This window comes from Eurosta solidaginis, chromosome 5 (assembly GCF_040869045.1).
Source record: "Eurosta solidaginis isolate ZX-2024a chromosome 5, ASM4086904v1, whole genome shotgun sequence".
Classification (NCBI taxonomy): Eukaryota; Metazoa; Arthropoda; class Insecta; order Diptera; family Tephritidae; genus Eurosta; species Eurosta solidaginis.
In genome coordinates this window covers 265,391,903-265,408,784 of record NC_090323.1, presented here as the reverse complement: position 1 = coordinate 265,408,784, position 16,882 = coordinate 265,391,903, and the positions used below count along the sequence as shown (strand labels likewise).

Genomic DNA, 16,882 nt, shown 5'->3' with positions numbered 1-16,882 from the left:
TGACAATTATTATCGAAACTTTAGCTTACGATTGGAAAATTATTTCCATATGGAAGAAAATGTTAAAATGCGTACTCGCAAATTTTGCAGATATTCTAAGTGTCTACTTAAGATTTTCCAATCTCTTGCCAAAACATTTTTGACTTTCGTTTACGTAACTTTCGTTAAACATTTCTTTAACGTGTTACAGAAGAAAATAGCTAGCAATATGTGTTAATATCTTTTGCAGCTGTGATTTTACTTGCAGGTGTACATATGTACATCGGACCGTATCGGAAAAAACAACAGCAGCAAATTTCGAGAAGAAAAAAAATTTTCATTCACCCACCCCCCTTTTTTTTTTTTTCTAAGACTTACGGCCGCATTAAGTACCCACAAAAAGGAACTAATACTAAAGGTATAATATTCCTAACTAGGCCGCGTTACGGAACGAACTCACCCTGTTTCCGGTCGTTGTTGTCGTATGTAGTGTTGCAGCAGGCCTATGTTCGGGGCCCTGCTGCTGTTGTTGTTAAAGTAGGTGATGTTGCAGCAGGCCTATACGAGGCGGCCCGGCTGGTTGTTGTTAATCAAGTGGATGTTGCAGCTGGTGTTTCAGAGCCACTCTGCTGTTGATAGTTAGGTTGTTTAGGAGCATACGCACCGTTAGCATTACCTCCCGCTTGATAATTTAATGGATTGCTACGTTTTTGACGTGGTGGTTGGCCTTGTTGTTGCCTACGACGATTATTGTTACCATGAGCATTCGCTACTTAAAATTATGATGATGATTGCAATGAAGTAAGGTCGTATTGGTATTGACCCCTAAACGAGCTTACGACGAAAGTAAGATCTTCAGTAGGCGCCGAAATCACGGAAGTTGTCTCCTCGTTCCGAATAACACTTTGTATATATATTAATATTTAAACGATTGTTTTACCGTAGTGGTGCTTGTGTACGAGACTTTAAAAGGGATGGAGGATCGTTATTATAATCGGGTTTACCCTTTTATCCGGAAATTAAAGCAATTCCAAGCACGTCGTTGTTATTGGGCTAGCTTAATATATTTGGCAATGGTTTATTATCCAAACCTTGCCAATTACAATTTCTTGACGCTTGCGGAAAACGCAACATCAAGAGCAACGCCAAAAGGGAAAACGATCTGCTTCTTCGATTGGTTTTTTTGCTTTTTCTGCGGCTCCAGTTTTATGTTATGTTTTTTCACAATTACTAGCTAACGCGTTTGCCAATTGGTTTTTCGTTTATGTGGGAATGCTTTTTTCCCGGAATTTTAGGCAAATTTAGGGAATATTTAATTTTTCCTTGCCGCGATTTTTTCTGCCTGCTGGCGCTGTCAATTGTTCTCGATCTTTTTTTCTTTCTTATTTCCTCCGGAAACAGCGTGTTTCTTCCTAGAGATCACCGCTTCACGCCCGTGGCGACTTCTAGTGTCCATTTCGATCAAAATTGCCATGCCCTTCAAAAAACGCGAGTACTCCATAAATAGTTTAAGGAATACTCCTTTAGGAGTATAGGAGTGGTCCAAAACTAATCTGTATTCATACAAAAATGTGCTCCAATTAACATTGCGATGTCCTAGGAGAGGAGTAGGTGATCCCACTCTCGCTTTGTTTGTGAGTATTCTATAAAGTAAATACGTGAGAGTACTTTCGAAAGTACTTTCACTGTAGTACTCCATGGAGCACCCACAGAGGATCATATACCAAAGTACTAAAGAGGAATTTTGTCGGAAAGAATTATCGGAGTGAATTTAATTTAATTAATGAACTTAAATGAAGAGGGGCAATACAACTTTTATATTTTATACTACGAAAATTCTTATGTTATTTAGCATTTGCGTGAATAATGAAACTAATATTTCTCTATACTATAGTATGTATACATAAAACCAGTGCGCGGTTACATTTTATCAGAGTTGCTATAATAAAGTTTTATTATCAGTTATTTGTATGCAATATTTTACTTTTGGCAACTCTGTTCGATCGTCATCGTGTCATGGTAACGGTCGTTAAAAAGCGAGCAATGATCGGCTGATGCCATCACTAGCCACTAGGTGCGTTCCAAAGGTGACTCCCCCAAGTGGACCATAACAAGTGCTATTGCGTTATGAAGATGGTTATCAATACGAGAAAGTTTTTGGTCCACTTGTGCGCCTAGAAACAGAATACGATAAAAATTTAAAAGAATCGCAAACGCAGGAGGGTATAGAAATATGGGACGTTGGCCTAAACAAAAAAACAATAGCATATTTTACGCTTGCTAAAACTGATTCGGACATGAAACTAATGCATGTGTTATTCATAAGTTAATACAGGCTGTAGCCGTTAACAGTTTTATAATATTTGTGCTTTTGATGGAAAAATAAAAGAATTATAGAAACATATATCACTCGTCTTACAGACAGATTAACAGATCAACTCAAAATTTAAGTTTTTTGGGAGAATGTAATTCAAGCTTTGGCATATGCTTTGTGTATGGTTGAATTCTCCGGCTAATTTCTAGAGCACTGAAGTGGGTGGCAAATTTTTTGCTAAAGAATATTTTTATAATAGTTTGAAGAATTTGCTGTATTTCTCCTCTGTATTTTTCATTAAAAATTGATTCGCTTTACTATACAAATATTATGCAGCCAAACACAACTTTCAGAATAAATTCATACGGAGTATTTCTGAATATATCGGTGTAGTATAATATAGTAAATAAATCATGTTTTTATGGTGTTACATATACAGATTTATTTCGTGTTGATTCATCTAACATTTAAAAATCAAAGCATTTTCAATTAGCAAAATTTATAAAACAAAGATGCATAGACATCTATTTCAGCTAGTTTCATCTCATTGAGTGTAATACGAGACTGAACATATTATCGTAAGCCAGTTAATAATATATATCATAACATCTCAGAAAATTAGAATTTCACTTTACATCAATTTACAATAAAAGGTACATATTTTTGTCTTTTTATTCAAATTTTGGTTCATATATTCTGTTTAAACATTCATTTTTTATATCCAAGTATACAAATAATTGCAGATTCGCTTATCAAAGATAAATGAAAGCGATCGCCATAGCTGTAAAAAATAGCCATATCTATATTCATACCTATATGGCACTACTTTATTTTAGTGTATTTTTTCTTGTATTTTATCTTAAATTTTTTGTTGCACTCCCTCCTAATTCGGCTTCAGTACTGGTGTAAGTGTGTAAACTATGGCCCCTATTATGAGCATCTTTCGATCTTCGATCTCCGTTGGCTATCGAACATCGAAAATAGAATTAGAAGTTGGTATTATGACACCTCATCTCTGTCGAAATTTTCGTTGTGTACCGAATTTTGTAGCGAATAGAAATTTGTTGTCGACGCTGTATCGAATAGAAAAAGAATTGTTTAAAATGTAAGTTTTTTGTATTTATGTTCTAATTTTTTACTACCTAGTAGTAATTTTAAACTATTTGAATTAATTTTATATAGGTCCAAGGTCGTGAGTACAAAACAACAGCTTGAAAGACTGGTTTCAATTATGGAAAAAAATTCCCATATAGCAAAATTAACTTGCACAAAGGTTCAGGTGACAAAAAAGTGGGATAATATAACAGTGGAGCTGAACTGTTTAGGACCACCAGTAAGAACGACGAAAAAGTGGATTAAGGTGAACTAAAGAACCACAGAAGTCAATTCTGTATAATACAACTTTATTTTTGTCGTCTCAGGTGTGGGCTGACATGAAGTCAAAAACAAAAAAAAAAATTTCGGAGAAGATAGTGGAATACCGTGCAACTGGTGGTGGACCAAACAGGTTAAATATCTTTACGCATTCAGAAGAGTCTATAACGGGTTTGTTAAGTCTTCAGACCAGTGTAGATCCACCTGGACAAGAGCATGGCCTTAGTACTAATGCGAATGAAGAATGTTATATAATGTTATATAGTGATAACTTGGAATCGGATGAGAATTTGGAAGTAAGTGGACAAAGTGGTGCACCTGATGAGGAGAGGCCACGAAAAGCAAATCGAAAAAGTTCAGCAAAAACGATAGGCTCAAACTATTGCAAGAGCAGACAGCAAATCAAAAAAATGTTTAAGAAGAGATGCTGAAAACATTGGAAGAGATCAAAAAAAGTGCTCTTGAGACAGAAAAGTATGCGAAGAGAACGTATAGCTTGGAGTACTATTATAAACGTGATTTTTTTAAATTGAAACAGGAAAAGCTGGAGTTGTATAAAAGCCAAATGAAAAAATAAGGCCATCACAAATGTATGCTTTAAGTGCTGAACAATACCTGATTTTTTTTTTTTAAACATACATATGAAACTGAAGTGATATTTTTTATACCAAATTTATAATAAAATTTAAGACTGTATTATGAAAACTGAAAATCTTTGGCTTCTAAGAACCACAATGAATTTACCAAATATTTTTTTTATATATTTACATGTATATGAATTTTTTATTTCAATAAAATGAAGTATCTACAAAACTCGCAATATTTAGTCTCTGGTTTCTTCTGCTTCCGAGTTGGTTGTGGATTCAATTTCGGCGAATGGGATATCATGGTCGTCATCTTCATTAGATAACTCTTCTACAGAAATTTGTATTGTGCAAAGCCGCACACACGTTTATAATTTGTATTGCTTTTTCTGATGTGTAGTGAAGGGCTCTTGCCTGTTCCAAATGTGATTTCAAGGCCGACATATTGAACACACAAGAATTATGTGTTGCTCCCGGATATTTTGCATTTATGTATCGGATAGTCATAGAATGGTCACAAACCTAAAAAATATTTGTATAAAGATGTAAACTTATGTATTTACAACCTGAAACTAATATCAAAATGGTATACTTACAATCATAGCATTAATGCTGTAGAATCCTTTTCTGTTGTAATATAAATTCTGTAATTCTTTTTTGGGAGCAACAATTTTAATGTCTGTGCCATCAACACAGCCAATAATCCCTGGAATTCTGCTAATATTATAGAAATGCAACTTTGATTGATGTAGCTCAGCCTCCTCATAATTGAATTTTATCCATCTTTCACAAATAAAATTTTCCAAGACATTCAACACCTCTGTTAGAACCACAGACACATTCGGCTGGGCAAGTACGAATGCATTTTCGTTTCCAATGCTCAGTTGGTAGGATCCCCGAGCACAAAATCGGAGAACTGTTGCCTATTTTAGAATATTAGGAATATGCTTGGCTCTTGTGCATTGCTGAAGCAGTTCATCTGTACTGGACAACAAGTCCATGAACGCTTCTTTGGACAGTCTGAAGTTTTGAATAAATCTATAAACAAAACTTATAATTTCAACAATTTAACAACTTATTTAGAAAGCTACACTTACGTGGTGGAATTCATTTTCAATGTATTTGAAGCATCCCTCACGCGTCTTCTACTTCTGGCTAGCTCCAGTAAGCTTTTCTCTTCATCTGACGAATCATCAAACCACAATTCCGTCGTAGTCATACTTATATTTTCAATATTTGCATTTAATAACTAGTTCTGCCTTTGTCTATTTATTTTATTTTATTTGACAGCTGAAGGAAATGTGCTATTGTGAACTTTTGAATTTATCGAAATTCACAATAATGCTTGCCTTCATCGAACGTGCGTCATAATACCGAATGAAAATTCGTTCGATCAGCTCTTTCGACTACAGTCGAAGATCGAAAGATGCTCATAATAGGGGCCTATATTTCAAAAAACTAACGAAATACAAGGAAAATACAATATAGTTCATTAAAAACAAACGATCAAGTTTGTATTTCGATAGGTTTTTTTGACATGCGGCCGTTTATTCCTTATTTTTTTCTGACAAATGGAAATTTTGTTTTTAGTTTCAAAATTTGGTACATAAAAACACAATTAAAATCAACTTTCTTGTGAAAAAAGTGAACCATTGGAGACCGAAATAATTTTCGCGTCTTATTTGCATTGTTTTTATTGTTAAAAGTGTTAATTTAAAAGTAAAATGTAAAACATAAACAAAAACATGTCAAACTCACTAATTTTGGGGAATAGTAGTCTCGCTTTTTCTTGATAGAAATTGTTTTTGTTTTGAAGTTCCGATAAAGTTTCGTCAGTTTTTTAGGTTGGAATCCAAGCAAAAATAAAGTAGTGTCATATATGTTTCACTGATAGCTTAAAATCGCCCATCATATCTTCTGTATAGAATCGCTTGTTAAAATAAAGCGATCGCTATATCTATAAAAAATAGCCCTGATTCAAAAATAGCCATATCTATTTTCACTGATAGCTCAAAATAGCCATATCGTCCATCAATACTTTGCAATGCGTTTGCGGACCACCATCAGCCGATCATTGCTCGTTTTTTAACAACCGTGATCACGACACGATGAAGATCGAACAGAGCTGCCAATACTAAAATATTGCATACAAATAACTGATAATAAAATTTTTCTATGGCAACTCTGATAAAATGCAACCGCACACTGGTTTTATGTATACATACTATAGTAGTTGTTTTTTTTTTGCAAGCGAGCTTGAAAAAGACGCTTCAACTAGCTAGACAGTTTCATTATGGCAAAACCATACAGATGGTGGAAGTTTATCAGCTAATTGTTACTTTTTGTAGCTGCTATGACATTTCTACTTCTAGCGCAGTATGTTTTTGACACTCAACCAGAGAATTACAAAAACAAAATACATGAAATGCGTGTGTTTGTTTGTATGTATGTCACCCTTCCGCCACGATGTTATTTTGTTATTTTTGTTTATCTGCACATTCGCATGTTCATTTCATTCGCTCGTTCACAATAGTGCCCTATTTTTGAATATGCAACACTATACAACACTATCAATCAGGTCGACAATTACCTAAGCGGCTTCAACTGAAACCGCTTAGCTAACTCAAATCGATTACTTTTTATTGTTGCTTTCCATGCAATTCGGTAAGCTAGCTAGTGTTTTAATTGTAATAGTTAGCAAAGAAATACAGCTAGTATAGAGAAATATTAGTTTCTTTATTCACGCAAATGCTAAATAACATAAGAATATTCGAAGTATAAAATATAAAAGTTGTATTGCCCCTCTTCATTTTAAATTAATTTCACTCCAATAATTCTTTCCGACACAATTCCTCTTTAGTACTTTAGAATATGACCCCCTGTGGGTGCTCCATAGAGTACTACAGTGAAAGTAGTTTGGAAAGTACTCTCACGTATGTACTCTATGGAATACTCACAAACAAAGCAAGAGTGGGATCACCTACTCCTCTCCTAGGACATCGAAATGTTAAATGGAGCACATTTTTTGTATGAACACAGATTAGTTTTGGAACACTCCTATACTCCTAAAGGGTTATTCCTTATACTATTTATGGAGTACTCGCTTTGTTTGAAATGCAGCTTTACAATTGAGCGATGTGGTTAACTATGGTGAATATCTTTACTACCATCTCTATGTATAAATTGCTCTCAAATAAATGAGCCGGTAGATGTCGCGCTACGTTGCTTTACAGCAGAAAACACGAAGTTAACACGTCACTGGCAGCTGTCAAATCTTCGCAGAAACTTGGTCGCATTTATGAAAGTGAAATTTTCTGTTGGTTTGCAGCAAAAAAGAACTTAATTCCTTTGAAGAATTGATATTATTAATTAAAAAATTAGATGTAAGTTAAAATTATGGATAGTTTTCAAAATTCTGATGCAGATATTTATAAAATATAAACAAGAATATGTTGGGCAGATGATTTTACCGGGGCCACTTCCACGTCAACAGGAAGTGAAATTAGTCATTTTCGCATTTAAATATATTAGTTTGTGTTAAATAGGAAATTATACTCCTTATTTTGCTTTCAGAATGTCCATTAAATCACTTTACGCTTGTTTTATATTGTTTGCCATAACAAATGTTTGCCTATCGGATGCCGAGACAAGTGCACGTTTGCTTGTTTCTAAGCAAATTCTGAACAAATATCTTGTGGAACAAAGTGATCTACTGGTGCGATATACAATTTACAATGTTGGAAATGGTGCTGCCACAAATGTGAAATTAGTTGACAATGGTTTCCCCACGGAGGCGTTTGATATTGTTGGAGGTCAGCCAACAGCAACGGTTGCTCGTATTGCACCACAAGCCAACTATACACATGTTTTAGTGGTTCGCCCAAAAGCATTCGGCTATTTCAATTTCACAGCTGCTGAAATATCTTACAAACCAATCGAAGAGGCTGAGAAGGTATGACGCGTGTTCGAAATATGTGCTTTAGTATTAGGAAAGGTATATGTATGTATATACTTATAATTTCTGTTCTGTTTGTAGTTGCAATTGGCTGTAAGCTCCGAACCTGGTGAGGGTGGCATCATTAATCTTGGCGAATTCAACAAACGATTCTCATCGCACTTTTTCGATTGGATTGCATTTGCCATCATGACTTTACCTTCATTGGCTATCCCACTGGCCTTATGGCATTCGTCGAAGAGCAAGTATGAGCGTTATGGCAAAAACAAGAAACACTAAGAATAATTCAGTAATTAATGTCCTCCATTATCTTTAAGTTTACTATTATATTCAAAAATGGTCGCTGCGAACTAAATATTGAGAATTTCATGAGGAATAAGCTGCATGCTTTTTTGTTTTACGAAAACAAGCTCTACGGTAGTAAGCTGAAGCCGTAGCTTAATGCAAAATCGTTTTAGATTTATTTGAGAACTTTAAACCTAAAAATTATGCGCGTTAAAAATATGAAATACTACAAAGTTTTCTAATAAAAAAAATTATTAAACAGTAATTATAGTGCCGCTATGTTTGGTTTAGATTTAAATGCCTGTTATGATGTTGTGGTTGTTGTTGTTGTTGTAGCAATGCTGTTGTTGTTGTAGCAGTGCTTCGCCCCACCTAACAGACGCGACCGATCACAAACTGTCATCAATATCCTCTAACGGGAGTCCAAGGAAACTTGCTGTTTCAACAGGGGTGGACCATAGGGAAAGGGGTGTTAGAGGCGTTGGTTCCACATTACACTTAAAGAGATGGTTGGTGTCATGTGGGGACACATTGCAAGCGGGGCTTCCATTTTGTATGTCGGGGTTGATTCTGGATAGGTAAGAGTTTAACCTGTTACAGTATCCAGAACGAAGTTGAGCCAGAGTGACACGCGCTTCCCTGGGGAGTATGCGTTCCTCTTCCGCAAGTTTTGGATACCTTACTTTGAGTACTGGGTTCACCGGGGAATTCCCGGCATAAAGGTCCGACGCCTGTTTGTGGAGTTCACCAAGGACCTGCTTGTGTTTTTTCGCTTCATACGGCTGTGTTCTCAGATGCCGTATTTCCTCAAAATGCTTACGGAGATGACTCCTTAAGCCCCTAGGCGGTGCTGGCTCTTCAATCAGATGTCTGTTGGGATGCCCAGGTTTCTGGGCATTCAACAGGAACTGTTTGGTTAGTATCTCATTTCTCTCCCTGATGGGGAGTATGCTCGCCTAATTATGTAGATGGTGTTCTGGGGACATAAGAAGACAGCCCGTGGCGGTTCTGAGCGCAGTATTTTGGCAGGCCTGTAGCTTCTTCCAGTGCGTAGTTTTTAGGCTTGGCGACCGTATAGGGGACGCGTAGCACGCAAACGGCTGGCCAATTGCTTTGTATGTGGTAATGAGCGTTTCTTTGTCTTTTCCCCAAGTACTGCCAGCAAGGAATTTGAGGATTTTATTACGGCTCTGGATTTTCGGAACAATTGCGGCTGCGTGCTCACCAACATGTAGATCCTGATCAAACCTCACACCCAAGATTTTGGGGTGTAGGACAGTCGGTAGCGTAGAGCCATCGACGTGGATGTTCAAAATGGTCGACATTTGGGACGTCCATGTTGTAAATAAGGTCGCGGAAGATTTAGTCGGTGATAATGCCAGGTTTCGCGAGGCGAAAAAACTGGAGAGATCAGGGAGGTAGCCGTTTATTTTATTGCATAGCTCATCGATCTGTGGGCCTGGGCCTGTGGCCATTACTGTGCAGTCATCGGCGTAGGAAACGATTGTGACTCCTTCCGGTGGTGAAGGTAGCTTAGATATGTACTTATGTATGTATATGGGGATAGGACACCACCCTGTGGCACCCCCTGTTTAATTCTCCTTGGCTTTGATGTTTCGTTTCTAAATAGCACCGATGCCTGCCGACCACCCAGATAATTTGCGGTCCACCTTTTAAGACAAGGGGGAATTGTAGCAATGCTCGCCCCACCTAATAGCCGCGACCGATCACAAATTGTCATCAATATCCTCTAACGGGAGTCCTAGGAAACTTGCCGTTTCAACAGGGGTGGACCATAAGGAAAGGGGTGTTAGAGGCGTTGGTTCCACATTATAATTAAAGAGATGGTTGGTGTCATGTGGGGACACATTGCAATCGGGGCATACATTTTGTATGTCGGGGTTGATTCTGGATAGGTAAGAGTTTAACCTGTTACAGTATCCAGAACGAAGTTGAGCAAGAGTGACACGCATTTCCCTGGGGAGTATGCGTTCCTCTTCCGCGAGTTCTGGATATTTTTCTTCAAGTACTGGATTCACCGGGCAATTCCCGACATAAAGGTCCGACGCCTGTCTATGGAGTTCACCAAGGACCTGCTTGTGTTTTTTCGCTTCATACGGCTGGGTTCTCAGGTGCCGTATTTCCTCAAAATGCTTACGGAGATGACTCCTTAGGCCCCTAGGCGGTGCTGGTTCGTCAATCTGATGTCAGTTGGGATGCCCAGGTTTCCGGGTATTCAACAGAAACTGTTTGGTCAGCATCTCATTTCACTCCCTGATGGGGAGTATTCTCGCCTCATTATGCAGATGGTGTTCTGGGGACATAAGAAGACAGCCCGTGGCGATTCTGAGAGCAGTATTTTGGCAGGCCTGTAGTTTCTTCCAGTGGGTAGTTTTTAGGCTTGGCGACCATATGAGTGACGCGTAGCACGTAATCATAAATCAGCCGACTGTAAAAACGAAGAAGCTTGCCACAAATGCCACGGAAAACACAACGATAAAACATGTGAAGAAAATCCAATTAACAAGTGTCTAAATTGCATAAAAGCGAACACAAACTTAAACCTAGCTTTAGACATAAATCATGATACATTTGACAGGAACTGTCACTGCTACAATAATAAACTAGAGATAAAAAAACAAAAATTAGGATATTAGCAACTAAATGAAGATGCAGAAAGCTCACAAAAAATATATAATGACAAATTCAAGAAACCCAAAAATAAACTAAAATGTATATATCTTAACACAAATAGTATCACAGCTAACAAAAATGAAGTTGAAATAATGATCGAGGAAGAAAATCCAGATATTGTACTTTGTGCAGAAACACATACTACGGAGGATGTATATGACTCGGAACTGGAGATTGCTGGGTTCAATCATATTAGATGCGACTCGCATAGTCGTCACACCGGTGGTGTCTTAACCTATATTCATAAGAAAATTGATTTCAAAGTTATATTCAATAGGAGCATAGGTAATAATATATGGTGTATTGTGTTTGAAACAATACGATGTATAACGAAGTGGAGGGTTTGTGCGTTATATCACTCACCAAACACCAGTGATGCCGAATTCATAAGACATATTAATGAGATGATGGAAGATTGCTTTTCTGAAAGCGGCAACAATATCGTTATTGGCGACTTTAATATAAATGTCAATACACACACAACATACTCGAGACAGCTAATTAGGACATTCGAATCACTAGCAATGTATCAATTAATTAATTTTAATACAAGAATAACAGAAACAACGCAAACGAAAATAGATCTACTCTTTAGTAACAAAGCTGAAGTTGAAGTATCGAATTTGGATTCGCATAAAATATCGGATCATGAAACTATTTCATTCAAACTACCAATTCAAAAGAAGTACCAAATGAGAAGCTTTGAAAACCGCGTGTGTTGGAATAACTATGCAAAAGACCACTTAGTAAATCTCCTTAGAACTTACAACTTAGCTGAACTAAACAACTGCGAAGTGAGCCTAAAGGTCCAAAGAATAAACAACATCCTTAATGACGTAATGGCCACTTTAACATATAAAAAGCGAGTTCAAGTTAAATTGATTAATAAATGGTACGACCATGAACTAACAGAGTTGAATAAGCTGAAGTATGAACAATTTAAAATAGCAGAGAGAACCAATATTTGGGATAACTATATTACAATAAAACGATATTACAAAAAAGCAGTTAAAATAAAAAAGAAAACATTTATGGAAAACAAAATCTCAAGAAATACTAATAACCAAAAGTTAATGTGGAAATGTCTAAAAGACGCCATAAATTTGAGTAGTGAGGTAGCACAAATTCAAAAAATTTCTATAAATGGTGCTCTTATTGAAGATGACTATGAAATAGCAACTGAATTAAACCGTTACTTTAATGAGAGCATAATCGGAATCAGAGATAGCATTGAAATCTTCGAAGCAGGTGGAAATCAAATGGAGATAAGCAGAAGCGTGTTTAAATTGAAGGAAATAGATGTTGAAGAAATTATGAGAGTTACAACGAAATTAAAAAACAAGTACGGAGGAAAAAAATTAGTAACGGAAGGTGTATTAAAAGACAGCATGGAGTACTTAGGATATACCTACACATGTGTAATTAATGAAAGTTTCCAATTTTGTGTATTTCCAGACTGCTGGAAGACCTCAGTAATTGTACCTGTGGAAAAAGTAAAGGGAACAATTAAACCAGAGGAGATACGACCCATAAATACCTTACCTAGCGATGAGAAAATAATAGAAACTGTAGTTAAGAACCAATTGCTGGATTACTTAAATAAAAACGAAATTATTATAAAGGAGCAGTCGGGGTTTAGATCAAAACACTCGTGTGAAACTGCACTTAACCTGGTAATTGCAGAATGGAAAGAAAGTAGAACGAAGAAACAATTTACAATTTCAGTTTTCCTCGACCTAAAAAGAGCTTTCGAAACAGTAGACAGAGATATTCTTATAAGAAAACTGTATAAAATTGGCATAAGAAACATAGCGCTTAAGTGGTTCAAAAGTTACCTTAGTGGAAGAAAACAGAAAACTGTAATAAGAAATAAGATTTCCCCCGAAGTGGACATTGAAATAGGATTGCCACAGGGATCGGTGCTTGCAGCAATTCTTTTTATAATTTACATAAATGATATCAAAAACTGTATCAAATACTGCAAAATAAGATTATTCGCTGATGATGCACTTTTGACTATAAGCGGTAACACAATTGATGAGGCAGCCTCAAAAATACAATCGGACCTACAGGCAATATATAAGTGGTTGTGCCAAAATATGCTTAAAATAAACATAGAAAAGACAAAATGGATGATAATGGGGTCTAGAGTGACTCAAGATGATGTATCGCTAAAAATAGCAAATACCCCTATAGAAAGAGTAACCCGAATAAAATACCTGGGAATAATTATAGATGACAAATTAAAATTTGATGAACATCTTAAATACATCGAAGGGAAAATTTCCAAAAAAATAGGGTTCATGTTTCGTTCATGCAGGCATATTAGTATGCAATACAAAATAATGGTCTATAGATCCATTATCGAGCCGCATTTTATTTACTGTCCTACAATCCTATTCGCATTAGCTGATTCGCAAAAATCCAGGCTACAAATTAAACAAAACAAAGTTATGCGTTTCATATTAAGAAAACGGTATGATACCCCAATTAAGGATTTACTAGACAGCTTAAACTGGCTTAGTGTAAAACAGAACATCACTTACTACACATTGAAGTTTATACACAACATAAAGTTGGGAAACTTGCCGAATTACCTAAGTGAACGTGTCAGACTAAACAGAGAGGTCCATAGCTATCAAACAAGACACAATAACAACTTTTACTTGCCGGTAGTGAGATCTGAATTCGATAAAAAAAGTATATACTACGAAGGAATTAGAGAATATAATGATCTGCCAATTGATATTAAAAACTGTAATAATACCAAAAAATTCAGAAAGTTATTATACAGCTACTGTAAAGCGCTACCTGTAAAGTAGTTAAATTTATTTAGTAAATATTTTATAGATTATTATATAGTTGAAGTCAAAGAAATTCAATGAATTGAAACAAATATGTAACATTAAAAATACTTTGTACCTTATTAAATTATATAGATCTTCAAGATCGTAAATAAATAAATAAATAAATAAATAAATAAATAATTGCTTTGTATGTGGTCATGAGCATTTCTTTATCTTTTCCCCAGGTACTGCCAGCAAGGGATTTGAGGATTTTATTACGGCTCTGAATTCTCGGAACAATTGCGGTTGCGTGCGCACCAAAATGTAGATCCTGATCAAACGTCACACCCAAGATTTTGGGGTGTAGGACAGTCGGTAGCGTAGTGCCATCGACGTGGATGTTCAATATGGTCGACATTTGGGGCGTCCATGTTGTAAATAAGGTCGCGGAAGATTTAGTCGGTGACAATGCCAGGTTTCGCGAGGCGAAAAAACTGGAGAGATCAGGGAGATAGCCGTTTATTTTATTGCACAGCTCATCGATCTCTGGGCCTGGGCCTGTGGCCATTATTGTGCAGTCATCGGCGTAGGAAACGATTGTGACTCCTTCCGGTGGTGAAGGTAGCTTAGATAGGTAAAAATTAAACAAAAGTGGGGATAGGACACCACCCTGTGGCACCCCTTGTTTAATTCTCCTTGGTTTTGATGTTTCGTTTCTGAATTGCACCGATGCCTGCCGACCACCCAGATAATTTGCGGTCCACCATTTAAGACATGGGGGAAGGGTAGACCCTTCCAGGTCTTGCAGTAATGAGCCATGGTTGACCGTATCAAAGGCTTTTGATAGGTCTAGCGCTACGAGTACTGTTCTATGGTGGGGGTATTGATTCAAACCGCAATTTATCTGGGTGCTAATGACATTTAGCGCGGAGGTAGTGCTATAGAGTTTTCTCAAGCCATGCTGATGAGGGGCTAGCTGCAAATGTGCTTGGAAATAAGGGAGCAAAATGGCTTCAAGCGTCTTTGCCACTGGCGATAGGAGAGATATCGGACGATATGACTCACCTACGTTAGCTGGTTTCCCAGGATTTAGTAGCGGGACCACCTTGGCCATTTTCCATTTCTCGGGTATGGCAAAGGTGGAGAGAGACAGGTTGAAGACATGCGCTAAATATTTGAAACCCTCTTTCCCTAGGTTTTTAAGCATCGGCATGGCTATGCCGTCTGGGCCCACTGCTTTGGATGGTTTAGCGCGACCAATGGCGTCCTCAACCTCTCTAGCGCTGATGGTGATTGGTGACGCGCTGAATTTGTGTTTATGTGCGTGTCTATTGGCTCTCCGTCTATCTTTGTCGACCGTAGGATGCATTATATATTGTCGGCAGAAAGCGCTCGCGCATTTTTCCGCATCCGACAGCACCTTATCGCCAAAGGCGATGGAAACTTTGTCTTTGTGCTTAGTCAGATTCGATAGGGACTTTACGGTGGACCAAAGTTTACCTACACCGGTAGAGAGGTTACAACCTCTTAGGTGCTCTTCCCATTTCGCCCGCTTGTGTTCGTCCACAAGCAATCTGATTTATATCCCTTATTTGGGGGTCGCCTGGATCAAGCTGACTTATAAGGTCGCATTCCCTCGCCAAGCTCGCGGCCTCCGCCGGGAAGTGGGGCCGGATTTCGGGAATTCTCCCGGCGTGAATGAAATGTGCCGAGGCGGATTCAATGACCTTACGGAAGGCACGCTCCCCTTGGCGGGCATCAGTCGGGATAGGGAGGGCAGCAAAGCTGCTGTCTGTTGCAGATTTATGTATATTCTTCCCACTTTCCTTTTTTGAAGTTCCTGTTATGATGTCGATGACGAATGTTACTTGAACGGCTACAGTAAGGCAATTAATTGTCATAATAAAAATGAATGTATCATACACATACTTAGCAGACAAGGCTCTGGCAACCCCAAGTTCCTCATAGGTCTAGAGAGTTGGTTTGGGATGTCCCAGAAGGTTCGATGTGCTCGTATTAAATCGTTCCCGATATGGTCCGTCTGGTGCCCTAACGGTGCTGACGAACGTACCGGATCTATACCCAGCAAAGGGTCATCAATATCGATCACTCGCCAAAACCTTTGGGGCGTGTCTTTATCGCTACAGCAGCAGCAGTGAAAAAAATACTTGTAAACATAGCCGTAAAGACGAAATATAAAATAAGAAGTTCAGTAAAAATTAGACATCTTCTATAAATTACATGGAAGGTTTTAACGAGTTTTCCAATTTTCACTTAACTTTTTTTTCTTTATTCACTCTTAAAATAAATCCAAACTACCAACTGAAACAGAAATATACGATTTACTAAGGCTTACTTAGGCTCTTTTGACCATTAGCGTTTGGTGCAAATAAAAATAAGTTATTTCACCATTCTGTATGACAATGATACCAAAATGGGATGGTACCGAAAATAGTTTGAGTTCTAACAAAATTGTTTAAATAGTCAAATTATATCACCCTTGAAAAAGCTATAGAGACTAGCGAAACGTTGGGTTGGAATGGTGAAATAAGTTGTTCTTATTTGCATCAAACGCTAATGGTCAAAAGAGCCTAAGTAAGCCTTAGTAAATGTTATAAATTGACCAGAAAAGCAAAAAACTAAATCTACCATATTGTTTGGTTTTCCGTGTAATCTTAAGACAAATTATTCAGTGAAAACCAAGTTGGATATAGGCTGGCTTTCATATTGTTTGTAGGGGACCTCGCTGGTTATTGTGAAGTGAAAATTGAAGATGATGCAAGATTATCGCACGAAGCAATTGAGATGGATTAAACGTCTAAAAAAAAAAGAGGTACAATATAGCTCCGGGAAGATTTAGGCCGAGCTTCTCTTTGAATTTTTCCTACAACTTGGTACAAAATCAATCATA

The 16,882-nt window shown here is 37.3% G+C and overlaps 1 protein-coding gene and 1 long non-coding RNA gene across 3 annotated transcripts; one reads left to right on the top strand and one right to left on the bottom strand.

Moving 5' to 3' along the window:
- Positions 1–4,662: 4,662 nt before the first annotated feature.
- LOC137251774 (uncharacterized) lies at positions 4,663–5,605 on the bottom strand. The gene is made up of 3 exons (XR_010953339.1): positions 5,349–5,605; positions 4,848–5,289; positions 4,663–4,773 (listed from the first exon to the last, which is right to left on the bottom strand). It is a non-coding gene; the product is annotated as an uncharacterized lncRNA (long non-coding RNA).
- A 1,872-nt stretch (positions 5,606–7,477) lies between these two features.
- SsRbeta (signal sequence receptor beta) lies at positions 7,478–8,756 on the top strand. Of its 2 annotated transcripts, XM_067786587.1 has the most exons (4): positions 7,478–7,634; positions 7,825–8,203; positions 8,288–8,451; positions 8,524–8,756. In XM_067786587.1, the coding sequence occupies exons 2-4, from the start codon at positions 7,826–7,828 to the stop codon at positions 8,558–8,560; spliced, it is 579 nt and encodes a 192-aa protein (XP_067642688.1). In that variant the 5' UTR covers positions 7,478–7,634; position 7,825; the 3' UTR covers positions 8,561–8,756. The 2 variants fall into 2 exon arrangements, with proteins under 2 accessions (XP_067642688.1, XP_067642689.1); XM_067786588.1 differs by having other exon boundaries at positions 8,288–8,756.
- Positions 8,757–16,882: the final 8,126 nt, after the last annotated feature.